Below are 23,134 nucleotides of genomic sequence, written 5' to 3' on the forward strand. Positions count from 1 at the left end.
AGTTTCACTAAACAGGATTTCTAGACTGCAGGCAAGTAGGGAGAGGTAATAAAGAACTTCTCATAATTTAATGATAACCGGTCACAGAGTTCTGTTTAGCCAATTGTGATGCTTCAGAAAATTGGATTTTGATGAGGTTTCTGCACCTTAATTTCCTCTCCCTGTGCATTGCCTACGAAGGGCCATTGCCTAAAATACTGACTGAAAGCTAGTCCACACTCTGCATACTCCAAGATGTTTTATTGCCTTTGTGGACATTAGACACCCTGCTTATATTTACCACCTCCTAACCGAATGGGACAGAAAATAAAACACATGCTGTGAAACTCACTGATATTTTCTCCCATCTTTGGCACTTTCCTCTGCCTTTCTTTGAATGTTCTGCAAAGCAGCCCTCTTTATTTCTCACTTTTCCCCTTTACCTCCATACATTGAAAGCAGAGAAAGGGAACAGAATTCTTAGCCTAATACTGTGTAGGTGACAAAACATTTCTTTTCCCTCTACTTTGGGGACGACTTTGAGACACGTTTCATAGCTGCTTGACAGATCCACAACTCCTCCTGCCCAAATTCTGGCTGAATTCCAGTCTCATAATGACATTCCACCTACCTAAAATTCTCCCTTTAGTTCAAGTGGGATAGTGTGCCATTTTCTGAGCTCCGTTACTTTGCTTATAAACTCCCACTGAAACTAAAGAGAAAGGCAGGCGGGATTTGGTTCACTGGTCTAAAAACATTATATACAATGAATCAATTGTTCAGTAAAGCTACTGAAACTATTTCCATAGACCTAGGCTGGAATACTGAATAAAAAGCTGTTGCTGCCCAATTACCATACTGGTCTGTGACAGCATTTAAGCTCCTGTGGTGCTTGACTCAAAGTGGCGTGGAATGAAAATCTTTTGAATGGAATCTGGAACCCATAAGCCCAGTATAAACTTTGTAATAGCGTTCCTCTTCTCTGAAAACAATTAAGTGGCTCCACTTTTATCTCAGTGGGAAATTAAAAGTTTCCAAACCTTTGTTTTCCAGGAAAGAGAAATGTCAGTCACTAGGGGAATTTGCTTTTCAGGTCTTAAGGTAAATCTCACTCTTGGATGAGAGGAGTGACTTAAATCTTCTAGAAGCTCTAGGACCTCCTTTCTTTACTATCACCTTCCAGTCATCTTAATTTTCATTTGTACTTGAAAAATATTACTAAACATTTGCAATGCTTTAACTCCTGATTACTAAATACTCATGAAACCTAGAGGAAGATCAACCAGTTTAGACAGTAGGACTGACATTTGCAAGATAAAAGCAGTTTCACATGAGTTAAATATGAACTATTAAGTAGAATGATTTTCTAAACTTCCAAGATCTTTTCATGTTTAAAAATTAAAGCCAGAAGAGAGAAGAATAATTAGCAAGAGGAATAAAGGTGGCAACCTGATGCATATGAGAAGAGTGGCTATACCTATGGGTACAAGAAACTGATCTTGGAGAAAGAAAAATCATCAGAACATTAATAAAATAAGAAAAATTATGTGAGGTAGAGTTAAGATAGACAAAAGAAAGATAAAAATGAGGACAGTAGAAGAGAAGGTAAATTGTCATCTTCTTTTGCTTAGGGTTTCAATTAATTCTTTAGCTAATGGCAGAAACGTGTATTCAGCATTTTCTTTTCTCTATTATATTCATCTTAGTAAAATTTGTGGTGTTTAGATTTGCTACTAAGTAGATAGGGGGATTTTGTCAGTAATTTGCTTTGGTTGCTCAGTGATTGCCAGTCTGTTGTGATATATATTCACACAGAACATACTTATTTGCCTACTGAGTCGGAGGAATGGTAAGAGAAGAAAAAAATCAGTGTGGACGTGATGACCTCCACTGTGAATTTTACTAAGTGACTTAATGGTCGCTGTGAATTTGTGTGACTCATGCTCTTTTAGAAACAGTGTGATAGACCTGATGGCTATACACAGCACGCACCCAAGTGACACATTTTCCCTTTTGTGTCAGTGGTATCCTCCCAAGGAAGCACTTTGAAACGTGCTGAGTATAGAGCTGGCTTGATCGGATGGCTAATAACATGAAACTGGGAGCCAGAAAAGCCTGTCTTAATTCTTTTTTTCCTCCACCAACTCTTATGCCTTAGGGAAAGTCACTGAACTTCACTAAGAACTTCCTGTACCTCCAAGGAAAAAAAAAAAAAAGAAAAAAAAAGGCTTTCCAAAAGAGTTTCAGAGTCTCAGCAGCTTTACAAGATGAAGACAAGATTTTGTCTACTACTTTGAAAATGTAAAAGCTAACAAAAGCTGGATATCTGGGGTTTTATGTACTTTAACAAATGAACAAAATGCATATTACAGTCCTTTGTGTGTATGTGGAAATAGTTATCTTTCTACTGCAAAAGCATAGAGTGCCAAATTCTGATCTTAGGGACATGTTATCAGTATGAGGCCAACGACACCAGGACAATTACAATATTTATCAATGTTCACGAAGCGTATACCGTACAAAATTGCATCTACACTCAGTAGTTAGTAAATACATTATATGAGCAGTTAGAGAAACGAAACATTTTCTGTCAAGCTGCAACTGACAATTGTCACTAGACTTTCTCCTGTAGACTTTTTTGCAGTTCCTCTAGTAGTTGTTCTGTGTGGCAGGACAGCTGACAACTCCTACTTTTCCTGACACTACTGAACCTCCTAAAGCAGTCTAGCTCACTTGTTTTTCAGTATTAGCAACACTTGCATCTGCTGTACCTGATCTTCTCTGATAGTTATGTCTAGTGCTAATGTTTTACCTTTTCCTTTTGAATTATTGCATATGTTTGCTGATTGTATGCAAACTGCAGCTGCATTTTAAACAAGCTACAAATTTATCAGAAAATGCACTGGACATCAGAAGAAAATTTCACTAGCAGCAGGTTTTCCAGATGATGCAGAGACAGAATGCTAAGAAAACCTAATTTACTTTTTGTGTGAGGTAGAAGGGTTATATTCCTCTGGGCCTTTATTCCTGTGCATGCCACTTTGCAAATGAAACACACCACGAGTACTGTATGAAGAAAAGCATCATGAATACTAAGTTAGTCTTGAGTTGCACAGGAATACAAAATGCATTGGTTCTAGTTAAAATTGATTTCGCCTTGGAAATAAGTATTGGATTCACTGTCTCTCTCTCTCCTCAAAACACATAGACAGATGGAAAATACCACTGTAGCTGCTGTATATTAAAGTGGTAAATATACAACCAAGCAATCCAGAAATCTTGTTGGTAGTTTCAGTAGAAACTCCTTTTTATTGTTTCACTGCAAATGAGTACAGCCTCTAGAATAAATTCACAGAGTTAATCTGTGTTGATTCAAAAAATGAGCAATTCCTTTTTTCCTCCCAAGTACTAACAAGATATAATTGGAGCAGAGTAGTTTCCAGAAGTTCAGAGTCACTAGTTACTATGGAATTATCAAAAGAAAGGACAAGAAGGAATGGAACAGGAGCCACTCATGGAGTCCATCCCATTTATGTTCTGAGCAGAATTTTTTTAAAAGTTTTTCATTTTTCGTTTTGAAAAAAAGTTCAGGAAGGAAAGGGGCTACATGAAATTATAGAAATGAAATTTTGTATACTGCTGTAATAAATGTAGCAGCTGCTGGATTCTTCATTCTTTCCTTTATATTAAGTTAAAATAAATTTCTGATTGAAATTTTTTTAGTAATTACTGACTTTAAGAAAAGATACTGATGAGTATTGGTGAGATAAGGTACACTAATAGAACCCAACTTTCACAATCTTTTGAAGACCCAAATGACTTTGAATATCTTAACCGTATAAAATTAATTCAAATATTTTTCACATGTGAAAGTCAAGAAACTATAGTACTTGACAGAGATTTTCAAGCTTTCCATATGGAAAAGCTTCACAGTCTGTATGTAACTGAAATGTACAACCAATTTCTGCTATACTGTAAAATATTCAATAGTACTTAAAGAAGGGTTATGGATGGTACTGATTCTTGTCACCTGAAAAGGGCAGAGTTGGCCAATCTGGGGCTGTAAAACTGACTTTTATATGCATTTCCGCAGTACTTCTTTGGTAGCATCAATTGTATCCCTTATCAACGTATTTTCACAAAACAGAAGTACAAGACATATAATTAGATTGATTAAGATTTATATTATTGATCTATTATGATTTGATCAGCTGAGAAGGATAAGCAAATCATAACTTCCTTTGCTGCACTTTCATTGTATTCTATTGATATACACATTCTTAAGGTACAGGCTGAACATATTGACTAGGTATTTTGCTTCAACATCAAGTAACTTTCCATCTGGCTTACAATAAAGTTAATCTGGCTTTGCAGTGCCGGGTTACAGTGGTAGATTGATACTCTCGCACTCAGCTGATTCAAAATTGCTCTAAACATTTGACTAATTACTTTGCACTGGTGTCCTGGTTTGGGCTGGGATAGAGTTAATTTTCTTCTTTGTAGCTGCTATAGTGCTATATTTCGGGTTCAGTATGAGAAGAATGTTGATAACACACTGATGTTTTCAGTTGTTGCTAAGTAGTGTTTAGTCTAAAGTCCAGGATTTTCCAGCTTCTCATGCCCAGCCAGCAAGAAGGCTGGAGGGGCACAAGAAGTTGGGAGGGGACACAGCCAGGGCAGCTGACCCAAACTGGCCAAAGGGGTATTCCAGACCATGTGATGTCATGCCCAGTATATAAACTGGGGGGAGTTGGCTGGCAGGAGCGGATCGCTGCTCGGGAACTAACTGGGCATCGGTTGGCAAGTGGTGAGCAATTGCATTGCGCATCACTTGTTTTGTATATTCCAATCCTTTTATTATTATTGTCATTTTGTTATTGTTATTATTAGTTTCTTCCTTTCTGTTCTATTAAACTGTTCTTATCTCAAACCACAAGTTCTACCTTTTTACTTCCGATTCTCTCCCCCATCCCACAGTGGGGGGGGGGCGGGGGCGGGTAGTGAGTGAGCGGCTGCGTGGTGCTTAGCTGCTGGCTGGGGTTAAACCACGACAACTGGCTTTTTTTTGTTTTTTTTGCTTGCTTGTGCCTGTAGAAGTTAGTCTGATAGATATACGAGCATGTAAACTTGTACTGCTGAATATTCCAATAATTAATAGGTCTGGTATCATTACTGTGGAAGCAGAGCCTGAATCAGAGGGAAAAAAAAGTGCTTCTGCTAGGCACAACTTTCTAATATTTTCATTTCTTTAACTTTCAGGCTCTTGGGCAGGCAAAATGGCCTTGAAATCGAACACAAATAAAAACCAATAAAAATTAATTACCTCATTCAGTTAATGAACAAGGGAGAATAAAGGTCATATACAAACCAATATGAACTGAAAGACCTTATTTGCACCAGTCTTTGAGCACCCACAGGGTGACTCACTAGATATTCAGAGATGGGAGAACGTACAGAGATAGCCCCTGAACTGAGAAGACTTTTTGGCTACACTAATTTAGGTGGATAAATAGCCACTAGAGTTCACCAATGGAGCTCATCAGAGGTCTAAGATATATCTGTGAGATGACAGAGGGCTTGGACAGGCGTAAAGGAGAAACGAGGAGAAAAGAGGTCTGGTCTAGTATTTCAGGCTTGGACTATGCACTGTTAATGAAAACATTTGGTGAAAATTTTCTGCCACTTAGGTGCAAGCTGTGAGATACAAATAAAAAACTAAAAGAAACCTGTAAGGCATTGGAAGGGAGGAAAAAATGAACTTACAAGATACAAACTGAAACAGAGTTGTCTATGAAACTAGGACACAAAGCTTGGAAAGAACATTCTCCAGCTCCCAAAACCTCCTGCCTACTGCCAAATACTGCAGATAGGAAACACCCACTGTGTTGGTGAACAGTGTACTACAGCACTAGTACATTGATGACATTGGTGTGCATTAACACAGCAGGTGCTGTGCAGTGAAGGAATTAAATATTTTAAGAGCCTTCACTCAGTAGAATCTGTTGCTTCTCCACCTCCCAGCTGTTTTTCTCATTCACTGTAGATGTTGGAGGACTGCACAATCTGGTTTAAAGTATGGCAAAAGTCATTATCTTTCTATTGTAATTCCTATTTTCTTTTGTATTCTCTGTGAGGCTTCTGCAAATCCATCCACTATTTCTCTGCTGCATTGTATAAATGGCAGATATTTGCCTTTAAAGATTAACTAATATTTTCTTGAATTTGCATGCAAACTGTTATGAACTGAGAATATTCTTCTGTTCAATTTTATACTTCTGCACTAGTACAGGCATTTTTTTATTATGTCACACCACACTTTTACTATAATCCCCGTTTACCTCATTACCTAATCAAACTGCAGCTAATAACTATAACAAAACACTTATTCATTTCTCTATCCTTTTGGTGTACTTTTGATTCTTTATGTGAAATGCCACATTTTGCATATCTGTACCGAACTCTCCCATAGTTGAATTCTGAGCTTCGGAGCTTTATGCTGTATGAAAAGTCATTCTTCAGGGTTCAATACCTTCTGATAAAATACAGAGATTTCTTTTCCCAATTCCCCCAAATACATCCTTTTCCCTGAAAAATCTCCAAAGCTTTCTGTAAATTATTCACTTTGTGATTATACATACTCTTTCAACATACAGAAAAGCACTTGTTCAAACTAAGAATTAGCTGTCTGTTATCATTCTTTTCTCTCCCTGGATCTCAGACATATGCACACAGACCCACACAGTCCTCTACACTTTCTAAAATGAAACCAATTTGTCTGTTATTCTGATGCAAGATATATCAGGAGACTAATGCTTACAAGAAATCTGGGTGAAACTGCTTGAGAGATGTACAAAATTTGCTTGTTCAAGATTGGATTTTTTTGTTTGGTAGATTTATATTTTTCCAAGATGACCTGGCACAGAAATTATCACTTTGCTTTGCCTAGTTGAGCATGGTGAATAGTGTCTCTTGAATAATTCTCCTGGGGAAAGATACCAAGATAATGAGACATATTCATGTACATACAGTATATGCAGTTAATATGGACTCACCATCACAAGAAATTAAATTCTAAATGCTCCTGTATTAAAACCACATCTATGAAAGCCTCACAAAGGGCAGAGATAGACCTTATAAAGGATAAGACAGTCATCTAATAATGGGAAGAAAGAAGAGATACTGGGGGGTGGGGAGAATCGGGATGATCATAAACTAATAGTTGCAAGTTCTGCCTTAGTCCTTACATGCACCTAGCTTATTGTGTCTATCATTACATCACCTGAGTACCTTCAAACATCCTCTGGGACATTTTTAGAGCCTACCAAATTCCCATGTAAAATAAATTATTAAACTACAGTTAAGTTGAAAGGTTAAAGTATAGTCTTTAAAGCAACTGAAAATTGATAAAAATCACTGCTGTTCAGTGCTCTCTCAGCCTATGAATTTACTTAGTTACCAGTTTTTCATTTATTTCTTCTATACAGTTGCAAATACTTTGAAAATAGTCTTCCTTTGTGGAATAAAATCTAAAATCTGCACTCAATAGTTCACTTTTGTGTTTAAGAATTCCTAAGCGCAGGACAACAGATGTCTTACATTTGGGAAGGCATTAATGTGCTTGTCCCACTTGCATTTAGAATGTCATAAATCTAAACCAAGAACACTGATTTTAATGCTTTGTATTTTTCTGATGCAAAGTCTAATCATCAATTGTTACACTAAGTTTTGCTTTTATTCTGCAAGTTGAAAAATTTAAGGATATTGGACCTGGAGGTTTGGGTCTACACATGCATTAACTTCATGAATAATGGCACGTATGTAACTGATGATGCGTACTGTACCTTTGGGGAAGTGTGTAGAATCTCTTTTCTTAGCATCCTTATTTTATGCTGGAGAAGGCAGAGTATGTCTCCTTCCGTGGATTTTGCCTGCCCAAAACGTATTAGGCAGAACTCATAATAGCTTCTGTTTGTTGAAAATATGAGTGTACTTCGGCTCAATAATACTATTGTATAGAAATAATGTAAGATAGAGATTATAACATAAGATGTTCATTTTAAACCTCACTGACTATATGAAGAGAACATATTATCAGGCAGAAGTAGCGTTGCATTTCGTGCATTGAGTTGCAATCTGGACATAATGAACGCTTACCTGTTTAATTACTAACAGTCTTACACCATAATGATATCAGGAACAGCCTATATGTAGGGATCCCAAATATATTATCCTTCTTTCAGTTATTAAACAAAGGCTGGCTTGGATTTGAATCCGTTTTGCAAGAGTTTCACTCTAGGAGCATGATTCAGAGCTAGCTTATTGCAGGACCTTAAGTTGCACCAATAAGTACATAACTTATGAGAAGGCAGAGTTAATTGTTACCCCTTCTTGGCATCAACTGTTTGAAGAGCTGTGGAACATAGGGAGAGACAGGAATATGTCTTAAAAATGTTACACTTGAAAGAACAGCACATGGGATTAAATATCAGATTGATCATTGTGCTTTAAGAAACAGTGCAGAGAAGCCAGATAACTGAAAATCTTTATTTTTCACTCTTCTTCTTCCAACCTGTTTTTACTCTTTGTCACTTGTTAATGTTTCTTATAGGTATGGAAAGTCTGAGCTGATTGCACCATTTTCATAACATAAAAGGAAAACACTAAAATGAATGTTTCTCCCTGAAATTTCATCGTGTTACCACTGGGTCTTCTGCTTAACTACTAAAGGATGTACTTTAAGATATTTTTTCAGATAGGTTTTAATAAAAGCCAAACAGTACAAATGTTCACTTAATCTAGAACATTTGGAAAAAAAAAAAAAATTAGAGAACTTTTAAACTGAGGTCTCCAGTACTACCTTCTCCTGGCTGAACTAAGAACCTAAAAGTGATTATCATAATGTGAAACGTTTACCCTTTATTAATTATCAAAGAATAAAGGTGGAGAAAAAAAGCCCACACCTTTTTCATGTGTCCATGTGTGTTTATTTCTTAATATGTAATAACTAACTTCCTTACAAGATTGTGTATTGAGTACATCTGTTTGAACTTGACTTCAATCAAGCTATAATTGGGGCAAAACATCCTTTTCAAAGTCACTTACTTTGTCCTAAAAGTGATAAATTATAGAAAGATAGAAAAGCAGAACAAAGACAGGAAGTCTTCAGAAGAAATTGCCAGACACCAGTTCCTGTACATTTACATCAGAGCAGCTCATGAAGTACTAATACGGAATTCATAGCTAAATCTCAGATTTAAAAGAGGTCACATACCACATGACAGATTTCTTGTAGAACAATCTTGATAATTTATTCATCAAGATGGTATCAACTAGGATATGACAGTGGGGAAGGGAAGTAGAAACAGAAAGAGCAGGATAGGGAAAGATATGGTAGAATTGTAACATACTGTTCAGTTTTTAGAACAGGAGGACAACATTATTAGTAGGAGCCAAAATTAAAAATGAGAACTAAAAGCAGGTCAAATGATATAATAAAGGAAGCTAATAAGATAGCGTCATGTCTATATATTAATTATACTGACAAAAAACAGGAGGGGAAGCAAAAAGCTCTACAGTTGGAAATTACAATACAAAAGATGAAGTGAACTATAAAACTGTGATTGAAGGGCACACACCAATAAGCACAAAAATGTGGCGAGAGCATAACATACATTTAGGACAAAACATCAGCACAGAAGCAGGTGAGGAAATCTGCAGTAGTTCAGATGCAGGAAGAGGACAGATGTTATGTCGCTGACATAAAATTGTTGAAGGAAATCTAAAAGGAGAGGAATATGCAGTAAAAAAAAATTAGATATTTGCAGGAGCTAAACAAAGATGAGGAATAAAAATAAACAATGTACTCTGTATAAACAAGTGATGAATTAATAGAGAGTTATATTACAAAACAGGAAACTGAACAATTAAACAGAAATAAACTACAGTGTATTGATAGCATGGACAGAAATTCTTAGGGTCACAAGCAATTAAAGAGTTACCAACAATTAAATGTGGTAACATCATCTGTGGAAACAACAAATTAATTATTGACTGAGAAAATTTATGACATTGTAGTTTTGTTGTACATCGCACCAATTAGTAAAATTATTATTTGTAATAGAAATTCTTAGGAGTTCTAGTTTTGGAAAAGGCAACACAGAAGCATATAGAATTTGCTACTTAGGTTGCTTAGAGGATTTCTCTAAAAGCCTTTAAAAAATCGGGAAAATATGCATTGAAAATCTTACTTTAGTTCACTGAAGCTTACAGAAATATCTTCTGACTTCAACAGAAGCCAGGTTAGATGATCAGTAGAGACTCATTGTTCCCTGTGGGAGTACTGACTGAGATGGAACACAGCTGTATTTTTCCCTCCCCAATAACCGAAGTCCAAGTCTAGTGGCTCTCAAGAAACAATGCACTTACTTGCTTATCCTTCAGTTATTCACGACAATAACTTCAGCTAGCAGTTAGCTTGCAAGATGAGTATGGGGAGCCAGAATTACACAGCTTACTTCCTAGAGAAATTGCAACAAATCTGTTGTTAAGTGTGACTGTTGCATGCTCAAGTTCCGAATAAGATTTTTAAATATCAATTGAAAACACCCAAACGGTGTCTGCTTTTCAGATGAAATAACAAAAACAAAAACCAACAACAACAAAAAGAGCTACATTTGAGAAAAATCTTACAGGTTTTTCTCTTTTTTTCAGGAATGGGCCACTTTCAACAAAGACCCAGTCATTTCTAAGTCCCAGAACAGAAATTGATTCTGTTTCTGTCAAGGTAGATTTCAACAGCCATTGAGACAAGATAGAAAACAATTCAGTGCTAGTTCTTCATGCCTCTGTTACAGGTCTGTTCTCTTTGTGCTGTGCATTTGAGCACATAACACAACTTGACTGGATGGTCTGGAAAGCAACAAATGAGGAACTTAAGTTCTGGCATAAACATGCTCGAAGCAGTTGTTGTTATATACCCACATCAAGCAATGCCAATCAATCATAATTCAGACACTGCATGAAAGATACACTTTGGCACCAAAGGATTCTTGAAAACAGAAATATATTAACAGTTATCATCTCAGAACCAATCCTTTTTTTCCCATCTCCATAACATAACTTGTCAGGTTTTTCTATCACAGCCCAGAAAGCCAACCGTATCCTGGGCTGCATCAAAAGAAGCATGGCCAGGAGGTCGAGGGAGGGGATTCTGCCCCTCAGCTCCGTTCTGCTCTGCTAAGAGCCCACCAGCAGTACTTCATCCAGCTCTGGAGTCCTTGGTACAAGAAAGACACGGACCTCTTGGAGCAGATCCAGAGGAGGGCCGCAAAAATGATCAGAGGGCTGGAACCCCTCTGCTATGAGGAAAGGCTGAGAGAGTTGGGGTTGTTCAGCCTGGAACAGAGAAGGCTTTATAAGGGAGACCATATCGCAGCCTTTCAACACTTAAAGAAGGCTTATAAGAAAGATATGGAACAGACTTTTTAATAGGGCCTGTAGTGATAGGATAAGGCATAATGGTTTTAAGCTAAAAGAGGGTAGATTCCGACCAGATATAAGGAAGAAATATTTTACGATGAGGGTGGTGAACCACTGGACCAGGTTGCCCAGAGAGGTGGTAGATGCCTCATCCCTGGAAACGCTCCAGGTCAGGTTGGATGGGGCTCTGAGCAACGTGATCGAGTTGAAGATGTCCCTGGTCATTGCAGGGGGGTTGGACTAGGTGACCTGTAAATGTCCCTTCCAACTCTAACCATTCTATTATTCTATCAATTAGCAGCAGCAACAGCCTAGAGAAGCATAGGTCAATTTAACATAAATAACAAAGGGGAAAAAATGCTGACTGCTCATAAAACATCAAGGCCTCAGTCAGCCTTCAAATATTGCCTGGTGTAGAGCACAGACAGAGAAGTATCACAGCAGGAAACCGAAATCTGCAAAGCTATGACATTAGTTTGTCAGACAAACAACCATGATAGCTCACCAGCACAGAGTTTATCTCCCATGAGAAGAGAAACAAGATGAAGAACCTGGTCTCAGTCATGACCCTTATGCATTCCAGGAAGTTTGTGTCCCCCACCACGTAGAAAAGGTCAGAGGGAAAAATAAATAACTACACTGGCATCAGAGAAATCCTGAATTCTTCAAATTGTATTTTTCATGTGCTACTGCAAAACACCTTTTTTAGTGAACATTACAAAAAAGTAGTCAAAGAAGACTGCCAGCTAAACACATTTTTAGATCCATGTAAAATTTAGCATATAGAGAGACATCCACACAGACCCTTAGCTGCATGGGACATCACAGATGAAAAATTGATAGGTGCTAAACTATTAGGGTGACTTTCCAACTTCTTGCCTTTTCCAATGGGAGACTAATGCAGGAAATTAAATGCCCTTCATACAGAGTCTTTAGTTAATCTAAGCAGGAACTGTAAGCAAAATATGACAGCAAAGTCTGCCTAATTCCAAACAAAAGTATTGGCCTGGGCAGAAAGTTATTGTAACAGCCAAACTGGTATTTTCACAATTTAAAATACAGCTTTGGTTAAAAAAAAGGTAAGTTAAAACATTTTAAAAGCCCACATGGAAGACAAATATTTTCAGACCAGATTGTAAGAACTCTCTCCCTTCCATTGTGGGCACTCTAATTAGACAGGTGCTTTGCTGAGTTAGCATACAGAAAGAAAGGCTAAGGGAAAGAGGAAAGATCAGCAGTTTCTGTCAGTCTCAGTAGTGTCCCATGTTGCCAGCTGAAGTGGCAGCATATACCTTTCCCACTGTAAGTAAAGATAAAATCCTTCAGTTCTACTTACAAATAATGTTGGTGTTAAAATTGCATAAGAAGTAAATAAAGGATAGCAAGATACTGAACTAACTTACAATTATCTCAGAAAAAACAGATTCAAATGAAAATTTTTTGAGAAGGGACTAATTAGCAAATCTTTCCTTAGTACATACAAGTAAACTATTTATTAGTAAAACTGTGGCATCATGTAGTTCTTTTTTTCCTAAAAATAGCACGCTCCTTAACACCACGTCAAAAGGTAAAACTTTGTGATGTATCACCAGAGATGTAAAAGAAAGAATTCTGCACAGAAAGGAAACAAGATCATGACTCCAAATGTGGAAAACATGTCTGCATCAGCAGAGTATACTAGTATGGAAATGCTTTTTTACACAGAGGTGTAATAAATGTTAAGCAGGATTTTAAGAACCTCTGTAGGAAGGAATTCCTTCCTATATTTGTCCTTCCATCGTTGTCCATGCCTGCCAACATGACAACTCCTTTCCAGAATCCCAAATGCCCTAGGTAAGGAGGACTATATTGCAAGGGTAAAGGTAGAGCATGAGGTAGCACAATTATCAGAACTTCTCATTTGATCAACTTGTAGAGGATAAATTACCTTCAGCAGGAGGTATAATCTAAAGCAGTATGTCTTCATATTGCTTGCTTGTATTTTGCATTAGTATTAGAAAACATGAAAGAAACAAAGAAACTTTTTACTTAGCTGCAGGGATTAGGTCAGTGTAATTGCTCAGTACACGTTCCTCTGAGGCTGGTGGTATCAGAGATACAAATGGTGCGTTCATCAACTCCTATCTAAATTACTCTTAGCACATTTGATGTTCCTGGGGAATTTCAGTCCAGGTGCTTCCACACTTTTTATTATTTGAAGTTTTGTACTGATAGTAGGAAGACACTGTTAAGTTGGAGATGAGAGATCAAATCAAAACTTCTATGTTTAAGCTCTGTTCTTCTAAAAAACATAGCTGAGTATTCTCAAATACAATTAAACACATAACAAGACACAATCAAATCCTTTGGACAATAATGTCAGGGACAAGATGGGCAGCTCTTTTGAGATAACAGAGTTTGAAATACAGGAATTCGATTAATAGTGCACAAATTGTCAATAGGTATTTTGTGATCGTGACAGCCATGGCCAGTTCATTCTGTTGTCTGCTACCGTGCAAACTGCTCCTATTTTGCCGAGGCATGGGGATCAGGAACAAACTTCAGGCGGCTGGTTCTGAGGACTGTGTGGGTAGGCAAAGTGAGTGCTCCCCAGGATGAATGTATGAGCTTGGACTACTGTTAAAAGTTTCCAACACAGGTTGTACTTCTCATACTGAATTGAGGCCAGTTTTCTGCGAAAGCAACCCGATGCAAAAGTGCTGGCCAAGCAGATACTATGAATATAAACAAGGGGTGGAAGAGGGCTGCTGGATGGGTACGTTTCCATTCAATTAAAACTTCTGGATTGTTGCATTGGAATTTCCAGCGAAGTGGAATAACATATTTGAATTTGGTTGGTCAACTGACTGGACAATCCTCTAGTCCACCCGGCAGCTGACAAATAGCAAGCTAGCCAGCATCCTGCCTTCCCAAAGCCCCCTGAGTTTTCTATCTTCCTGAAAAAAAAAAATGAAAGCGTATCAGGGCAACCAATTATTTGATTTTTACTGAAAAGATCAACAATCACGCATTCTCAAAAACCAAACCAACCCACTGATTCTGTGAAATTTTCATTTTCAGTTAGGAAATTCCTTCCCTGGAAACAACTCCAGAAACCCAAAACTGATTCTGTGAAATCTGCATTTTCTGTTAGAAAATCTCTTCCCTAGAAACAACTTCAGTATAAGTCTCTCTCCCTGTTCCTGTCCGTTTCACGTGTTGCAGCACAGTAGGAAGTTATGACTGAAGACCACTGCACACATGTATTAATCTAAATATTTTGTTCCCATAAAGGAACTAAAATATATCTGGATTGATTTTTTTCTGAAATTGGAAAAGATTTCATTTGCTCTGAAGCCAACCATCCTAAATAGCAGTGCAAAATAAGCTTATTTACTAATATAGTAAGCAACAATTTTGCACGTTGTTGGGTAGGACTCCAGTTTTATTTTCTCCTCTGACAGATTGAAATTATTTTCTTGGTTGACAGACAAGAACTCACAAAAAGCCTTGTAATTTAATTAATGTTTTTGCTTCTCCATTAAATATCCAAAAATATATGTTTTGGTATAACCTTGCAATAACTCATAGCAACTCCAGCTGTAACAGGTCTTCTATATTCTCCAAAAATAATAATAAAGTCAAAGCCTTTGATCAGTAGGAAGCGAATAAGCTCACACCTTGGCTTCAAAATCCAAAAGGCTTTAAGGTAATTCAAAAGAATCCAAGATTCTCCAGACTTCTCAGGACAAAACCCACCTGAAATCTTTTCCTAGGTTTTCAAAATAATCAAACCATGCAAATAAAGGTAGTGACTTTCTCTGTACCTTTTACCCATTTTCATCTACAGTTTTTATAACACCTTTTCTGTTTCTTTAGTGTAACTATTAATAGATCTGTGCAAAAGATCACTTGTAGTTTGCTCATACAGAAAGATATTTTATTGAATTAATGAGATTATGGTTCTTTGGTTTGGAGTACTTGTAGTAATTAGACTTAATATAAGAATTCTCACAGCTGATCAGAGGTGTGAAAGGCACCTTAATATAATTAAGACCTATATAATACCATATTGTCTGTAGTTTTCAGCTGTTCAGTCATACGTCAACAGATTACACAGGCTACTTAACAGTTTGTGTTGTGAATACCTTACTGCAAGAAAAAAGACAGAAATACCTTGCATTCCTTATCAAGAAAATTATATTTCCAAGCATTTTTTTCTTATGACGCTCTAACATCAAATTTAGCGAACAAGGAAAATTGATCCAGAGATAATGCCTTTGCTACTACCACCAAATAGAATCTTTATCAGTAAATCCAAAAGACAGCTGACATTTAATTGCTGACAAATTCTTGCTGTTTTTTAAATGTAATCTGTATGAAGCTTTTAAAATTATACATATTGATAAGCTGATATTTGACTTAGCAAAATGTCCAGCAGCTTTGTATCCTGAAGGATTCAAAATGCAGCACACCATGAAATGTGCAGCAATAAGTTATCATTTTATAGTGATACCAATTGTCTAAAAGGCAGTTATTTAGTGTAGCCGTTTAATGTTTAGTCACTGTAGGAACTGCAGGACTAGCATCCCTCCCTTTATAGATTAATGTTTTAGCTTTGGGAAGAAATCTGGGGTACATTCCAGCGATGTCCAATTATGTGAAAAGAGGTAGATATGATTATGGATGGTTAAAATGCACTGATTAATTTATGTGCCATCAGTCACTTCTACACTAATTTCTGATACTGCACGGACTAGCTTGTGCAGTGTGAAACCAAATATTTAAACTCTTCCACTAATATTTATAGATGAAATGTCATTTCTCATAAATATTGATTCAGTTTCACCTATTTTTATATGTAGCATAAGTACCCCAAATGCACAAAATTCCTAAAGCTATGTTCTACTGTGTAGGTATCAAAATAAAAATGCTTTTCTTAGATCTTCAGTTGCTACTGACTGTGAATACTTTAAACTACAGGGAAGGATACAGATATAAGTTCCAAAATAAGCTTTGAGTTTCTTCCTTCCAAAAACCTGTGACTTTTAAAACACAGGTGAGAGTTCTACTCCTCAGTAGATAGTAATTCTGGCTTGTGATATACAAAGACACAAGCTGCATGATGAAGCATCTAGTTCACAACAAACACGTCTCTAGATACTGCCAATTTCATAAAAGGTCACTTAGAAATGGTAAATCACACTGACTTATGCTAGAATGGATGGATAAAAATCCCCCAAATTTTCAATTTTTTAAAAAATAAATGAATATTTTGGAACAACAACAAAAAAAACCCCAAACTGCTGTGTCTTTGGTTTTCTTTAGAATGTAATAATAGCTATTTCTTCACAAAGGTATAATGTTTACTAAGAAATCTGCTCCTAGGGTAAGCTATTATTACTTCAGCAGTCTCCAGGCTGCAAAGGGAACAAAAATAGTTTCAAAAATGCAGGATGTTCATGAAATAGAGAAATGGATGATGAATTCGTGCTACTTACTGCACCTTGTCAACTGTTTGCTTTTCATCATAAACTGAAAAGACCGCACAGACCAGCCACTTGGAAGCAGGGCCAGTCTGAGGACTAGGAAAAAGAGGAGCCTGCCTAACCTAGCAGGAAATAAATAACAGCAAAAGAAGCAAATCTGGTAGCAAGGAACATCTATTATTCATCTGCAGTAATTTGTTGGCTGGCAAGAGCTGATGAATCCAATTTTGAGAGTATTTTACAGTGACTTAAGAAGTTTACAAAGGAAAATCAGTAAAAATATTCTTTCTTGTTCTAGAAAAAAGCTAAAGTCATCACTAGAAATCTGTCGTCTTTGATAACCTGAACAGATTAAACAAATCAATGGTCAGCATCACGCTACCAGCTGGAGATGGGAATGTTGACATTTCTTATGGCAGAGGTCTGCTTCACTCTCAGATTTACAGGAGAAGCAGCAGAAGAAATGAAAGGGAGAAGCTCTTGTTCACTGCCGGTGACCTGGAGTACGGTGAAAGGTCTTCCTCGCTCACAAAAAGGGTGGGCAACAGCACAGCTAAGGTCTGAAACTATTACCAGACAATCCCTCCAGCATACCAAAATCACATTTCTTATGGCAGTGACTGAGAATAGTAACACACAAGCTGGTTTTATCATCAGCATTTTGCAATGGCCTAAATTTGTTTGAATTGAAATCAATCTCACGGGATCATGGGTAGGACAGTTACAGATGGGTCTTCTTTTTTTTTAGCTGATCAGCATATATAGCATAAAAATGTGGAACTTGTTTCATTAACAATACAAATACAGTAAAAATGCTCATACATTCACTGGATCTATACCTGGTTTTGTGCCAGCTTTTTAAAAATTTGGCTACAACAGGAAGATTTTCCTAACAAATGGAATTCATGTGCTGGTTAATACACTGGGAAACAGACAGAATTTCTACTTCACCCATTGAAGCAGAAAGAAGCAAAACAATCTCAATTTTCTTTTTCTTTTTTGTTTTGTTGTTTTCTGTGCCATAGGACTAAAATTAGCACAAATGTTTTTCATAATAAAAACCTAAGTTTATTGATTTTGAGAGTGACATGATGGTAACTAAATTGAAAAGCTTTGTTCGTAAACGCTGACTTGTCAGGTAAAGAAACAAATCTTTTTAAATAAGAAATTAATCACTCTTAGAATTGTAATGTCTAATAAAACAAAAACTCATTTCACTATTACTCTGACTTCTTATTATGAGCTACAATTTATACCACATTACAAATCCTCCTAAAGGTAATAAATTTGACACAGAAAAAAATTAATACAAAATCTAATTACTGTTAATTTAATTAAATTAGAAAGGACTTTTTCTGTAATCTCATTTAATTCAAGACATTTGTAGAACAGCAAAATTACTAACAATGGCTAAAAGAAACCCCACATATAAAGTTACAGACTTTATCAACTGTCTACCTTCCTCTCCACTACAGGAGACATGAGAATGGAAATCTCATGTTCTGGGCCAAATTCTGCCATAGGCAGCCACTTTCTACGCTCCGCTGACCTGAATTTGTGTTACTTAGATCTATAATTTTAAAGGCAGAGAAGAAATAGGGCACAGGGAGGGCAGAGTATTTCTATGACTCGCTATTTCTCTGAAAATGTACGGGAATCTCACTGCTATTTCTCTGAAAATGAAAAAAGAATCTCACTGCTTGTCTCATCACATTTACCCTAAAAGAATTCCCAGTTCACACTAGTAAAACCTTTTCCTTTTCTGGAAAGGAGCTTTGTTCTGGCATAAGCCTGGGTCAGATGTTCTGTTATTGCTGATATTGCTGTTCTTTTTATATGTGGGATGGGACGGTCATGCTCTATACTGCCCAACTAAGGAGTTAAATCTTCAATCCGATGGAGGACCACAGCAGAAAATCTACTGAATTCCTCTTGTGTGGTTTTCATAAGGCACAATTTAACCTAGCTGAAAACCCCTGGTACTCAAACTCAATGCTTTCAACAGGAAGAACTTTTTAGAATGCTGTTTTTCTCTTTTTGCCAACAAAGCTGACTTTGTCAGTTCTCTGATAATTATTCTCAAAACAGATTGCTCTGAAGAGATTCGATACTTCCTTCTTGAAGTGTTTTACTAATCATGCCTTTTAACTTTGCCCACTGAAGACACTTAGCCAGTCAAAGAAACTTACCTTGCCTCAAAAACGTTTTCCATAGGTACCATTAGTAGGATGAAACGGTAATTAGTTTCTATTGTTGACCACCAAGCAGTCTTTTCAACTACCAATCCCTCATCCACCTGGAGGCCTGGAGTTTTTTGTTTGTTTTGCATGAGAAGCTAAGTTAGACATCTTAGTTGCCTACAGAACAGTCTGAGCAAAGCTCTTCTTCCTTCACTTGCCTTTCTTCCCATCTCTGTGTGCTGCAGACCCAGCTTTTACAATACCATCACAAACCGGTCATGAAAAGAAAACCAAATCCAGTTTTGAGTAAGAACAGCCACCATTTTTATACAGTACATATAAAAATGCGTTCAACACAGAAAAGGTTTAGGCAGATTTTTTAAATTAACAGCAGTGCTAAGGCTTACTTAAAGATTTATTCACTTCAATGACTCAGTATCTCATGTTTTTTTCTCATTTTTTTCTGTGCCACAATAAATCAGGCTGTGAAATAAGCTTGGTTTAAGTAGCAAAAACATTATGATTTCACATTTAGCAGCATAAAAATTGCCGTATGTTCAAATCCATGCTTCTCAGTAAGGTTCCCAGATACCTTCCACAGAGTGACAGTTTATTATCAGAACAGAATAATGCTTCCTATGGGCAAACTAAGGCTTGCCGTCACAAGCTGCGATGAGTCTGTATTGAGAAGACATCAGAACCTGAGGAGACTTGGGGGTTGTATTTGGTATTTACTAAATTAAGGTTGTGGCAATCAGCTGAGATTATATATAAATTAACTTACACAGTTTTGTTTGGTGATTATGAGACCTTTCCAGCTTGAATTTATATGTAAGCAACCTCCAGCAAACCAAAGACCTAATGTACTTGCACAAAAAAAAGTCAATACTATTGCTCAAGATAGCAAGTTTATTGTGTACACAAAATTAAATTCTGAATGTGCTAATGAGGTTGTATCAGATATTAGTCAAGTTCAATGGCAAAATGGAAAAATTCCAGTTAATATTTACTTCGTGTTAGAATGGAATTCAATTTCAGGTTTGTATTTTTAAAAAATGCATGGAAATCAGAGAAAAATCTGAAAATCTTAATAATGTTGAGCTATTAAAAGGTTCCCATATTAATATTCATATCCAAATAGATAACAGATCAGAAAAAAACCCCCAAGATCAAAAGACTGAAGCAAACAGAAAGCTAGATGAACCAAAAAACACTTTCTGAAAATTAAACATTTCAACATTATAACAGCCTTCCAGTACTTAATGGGGGCCTACAGGAAAGATAGGGAGGGACTCTTTAACAGGGACTGTAGTGATAGGATGAGGGGTAAGGGTTTGAAATGGAAAGAGGGTAGATTTAGATTAGATGTAAGGAAGAAATTCTTCACTGTGAGGGTGGTGAGGCACTGGAACAAGTTGCCCAGAGAAGTTGTGGCTGCCCCATCCCTGGCAGTGTTCAAGGCCAGGTTGGATGGGGCTTCGAAAAATCTGGTCTAGTGGAAGGTGTCCCTGCCCATGGCAGGGGGGTTGGAACTGGATGATCTTTAAGGTCCCTTCCAACCCAAACCGTTCTATGATTCTATGCTTATCGACATGAAATCTGTCAATAATTTCAAATAAAAATATATCATCTACAACATTTAATGTAGCTTGCTCTAGTTATCAAAATGAACCTTTCTATTTTCAAGGAAATGTTTTTTTGTAAAAGACTTTTTTTTTAAAAGGATTTTAGCAGATCTATGCATAAGATTTATAGTTGTGTCTATATATTTTTGATTACAACTGTGGTATATGTATATAAAATTGTGAAATCTATCATATTTGAGTCAATGAGTGAATTTTATTTAATTAACTGAAGTAATTAAAAATCTAATTCCATCTCAAGGTGCCCTGCTTTGGATAGCTTTCCTATAGTTACTATTTAATATGATTTCAGTCTTGATATGTCATAACTGGTTTATAAGAATGGCCTCAAAACATTCTGCTTTGCTGTTATAGCTTCATAAATGAAAAGAAACCTAAAACACATCAAATAATGAATGCTGAAAAGAAAGCTTGTTCTTTGTAATCTTTAAGACAAAAGGAAAAACTGAAATGTCATATTCCAGCAACACATATCCATTCCAGACTTAGGAAATCTTACCAGAAAACATGGGTCATATCTTTATGCCCATTAAAAATAACATTGTATTTCCACAGGTTTCAGAAGCAGCAGAATAATTTATTCATAAGGGAAGCTAAATATAAAGCTTGTGTTAAAATATATTAATTAAAATTGCATTCTGGAAGTAAAGCCTTCAAAACCTGCAGCAGTGCTTGGGAAACATAGCAATGAATGAGGAATAAAAATCTTTTAGAAATGTCACTGCTCTGGACGTCTGAAGATATCAGAGTGAGCATTCATAAGACATTTGTTCCTTTACTTCAAGACACGATGATGAGCACTTCTTTTAACACCTTCCTACATGGATATTTGAGCATCCAGGCATTTAAAAACAGATGGGAAGGGGGAGAGGCAAAAGTCTTAATGTGACCAAAATAGTAATTTTTCTTAAGAGTTTCGAGAGTTCTGAACACTCTTCAGGTCTGACCTAATGGGCTTGAAATGATACCCAGCACTTAAGAGGTTTCTTTTACTTGAAGAAAAAATTGTTAAACTACATACCACTGAAGTGAATTCTTTGATTTATTGGTAATAATGTTCTAGCAGTAAAGAATGGGTGTGAAGAATGCACCACTTTTCATATCTCATAATCTTTTGCAATACTTAGATATTGTTTAAACACAAGCAAATAAAAGGAACATTTAATATGAAAACAACTACTGAACTGATAAACATGATTCAGTAACTGAAGAATATTTTATCTGTTCTTTTTATTTGTCTTTTATAGCCACTACATCAAGATGGCATATGACCATCTTCAGTAGGGTGGAAGTGGGAAAATGCAGCATAAGTACACAGGAGTGAAAATAATTAGCATGCACGTGCTATCTCTGCCTCTTGTGTTGCAATTACTGTATATACTATATGCCTTTATGCTGCATGTTTGTGTTTATTTAGTGCTGTATATGCAAATGCAAAAGTGACCATTGCTAAAGTTCATCATCTGGAACATCCAAGCTCACTGATGTTGACTACAGAAGAAAGGCATTGAACAGAATTAGGCAAGGACTGTATCCAGCTCAAGGACAGTATTCAGCTTTATATCACAGTTCTATCAGAGACAGAGATTAGGATAAAATCAGAAAGCTGTTTCTTAGATTAAAGCCACAGTGTACCAGGCATTCTCTTCTGTGTACAAAAAGTGGTATTAACCTACATGGTTGACCATATGGTCCATGTACGACCAACAATGTAACTGTCCACTATTCTCAAATATAGTCAGAAGCAGAAGCTGCAACAGGCTCACTGTTGCCAAGCCTCATTATAGCGAAGGCAAGTTTTCACAAGTCAGGAAGATACAGCCGCTATCTGATGGCTTTGCAAATTTTCATCCACATTTTATGGAACCGCATGCATCTGAACCGTCTCGAGCTCTTCCGAAAACTATGCCATAGAGTGATACCATTCTTTACTGATCATTACAAGGAGGGAGAAATGAGCATGGGTTGTACAATAAGACCATCAGAAGGATTCAGCCCACCAAACTATACATTCTTACGGGCACTTTTTTTTCACTTGGAATATGACAGAAGCATTATACTAACCAGATCTTTTTATTTAGCTCTGACTTTACTGATTGCCAAAGTGGCAAGCGCAATAGGTTGACATATCCCCCCAAACTGCTTAAGCAGTCTATCTGGCAATGTCTGAACACAGTTTCAACGTCGCTTACTCGAAAAGAGAAAAGAACCATGACAACAGTGTGTGTCTCGCCAGTTCTTCTCCACTGTAATGACATTCTATTAAAAAAATAACATCAATGTCCATCTTTAAAGTATCAGTCCCTGGCTTCATCTTTAATTTGATTAGTTTTAAATCCCAATGGTTTAAACTGAATCCTGTAGTTTTGCAATACCAAAGTGATGC

At 36.7% G+C, this 23,134-nt stretch overlaps 1 protein-coding gene across 1 annotated transcript in view; it reads right to left on the reverse strand.

Annotated features, from left to right (window-relative positions):
• Nucleotides 1-9,620: 9,620 nt before the first annotated feature.
• The window catches only part of DIAPH2 (diaphanous related formin 2), a 302,075-nt gene continuing 288,561 nt past the window's right edge, over nt 9,621-23,134 (reverse strand). Inside the window, exons 28-29 of the mRNA XM_075054004.1 lie at nt 10,405-10,496; nt 9,621-9,757 (exon numbers count right to left, since the gene is read on the reverse strand). Of these exons, the coding sequence (XP_074910105.1) occupies nt 10,438-10,496 (59 nt within the window). The 3' untranslated portion in view covers nt 9,621-9,757; nt 10,405-10,437. The remainder of the gene's footprint in view (nt 9,758-10,404; nt 10,497-23,134) is intronic.

Source organism: Buteo buteo, chromosome 22 (assembly GCF_964188355.1).
Source record: "Buteo buteo chromosome 22, bButBut1.hap1.1, whole genome shotgun sequence".
NCBI classification, from domain to species: domain Eukaryota; kingdom Metazoa; phylum Chordata; class Aves; order Accipitriformes; family Accipitridae; genus Buteo; species Buteo buteo.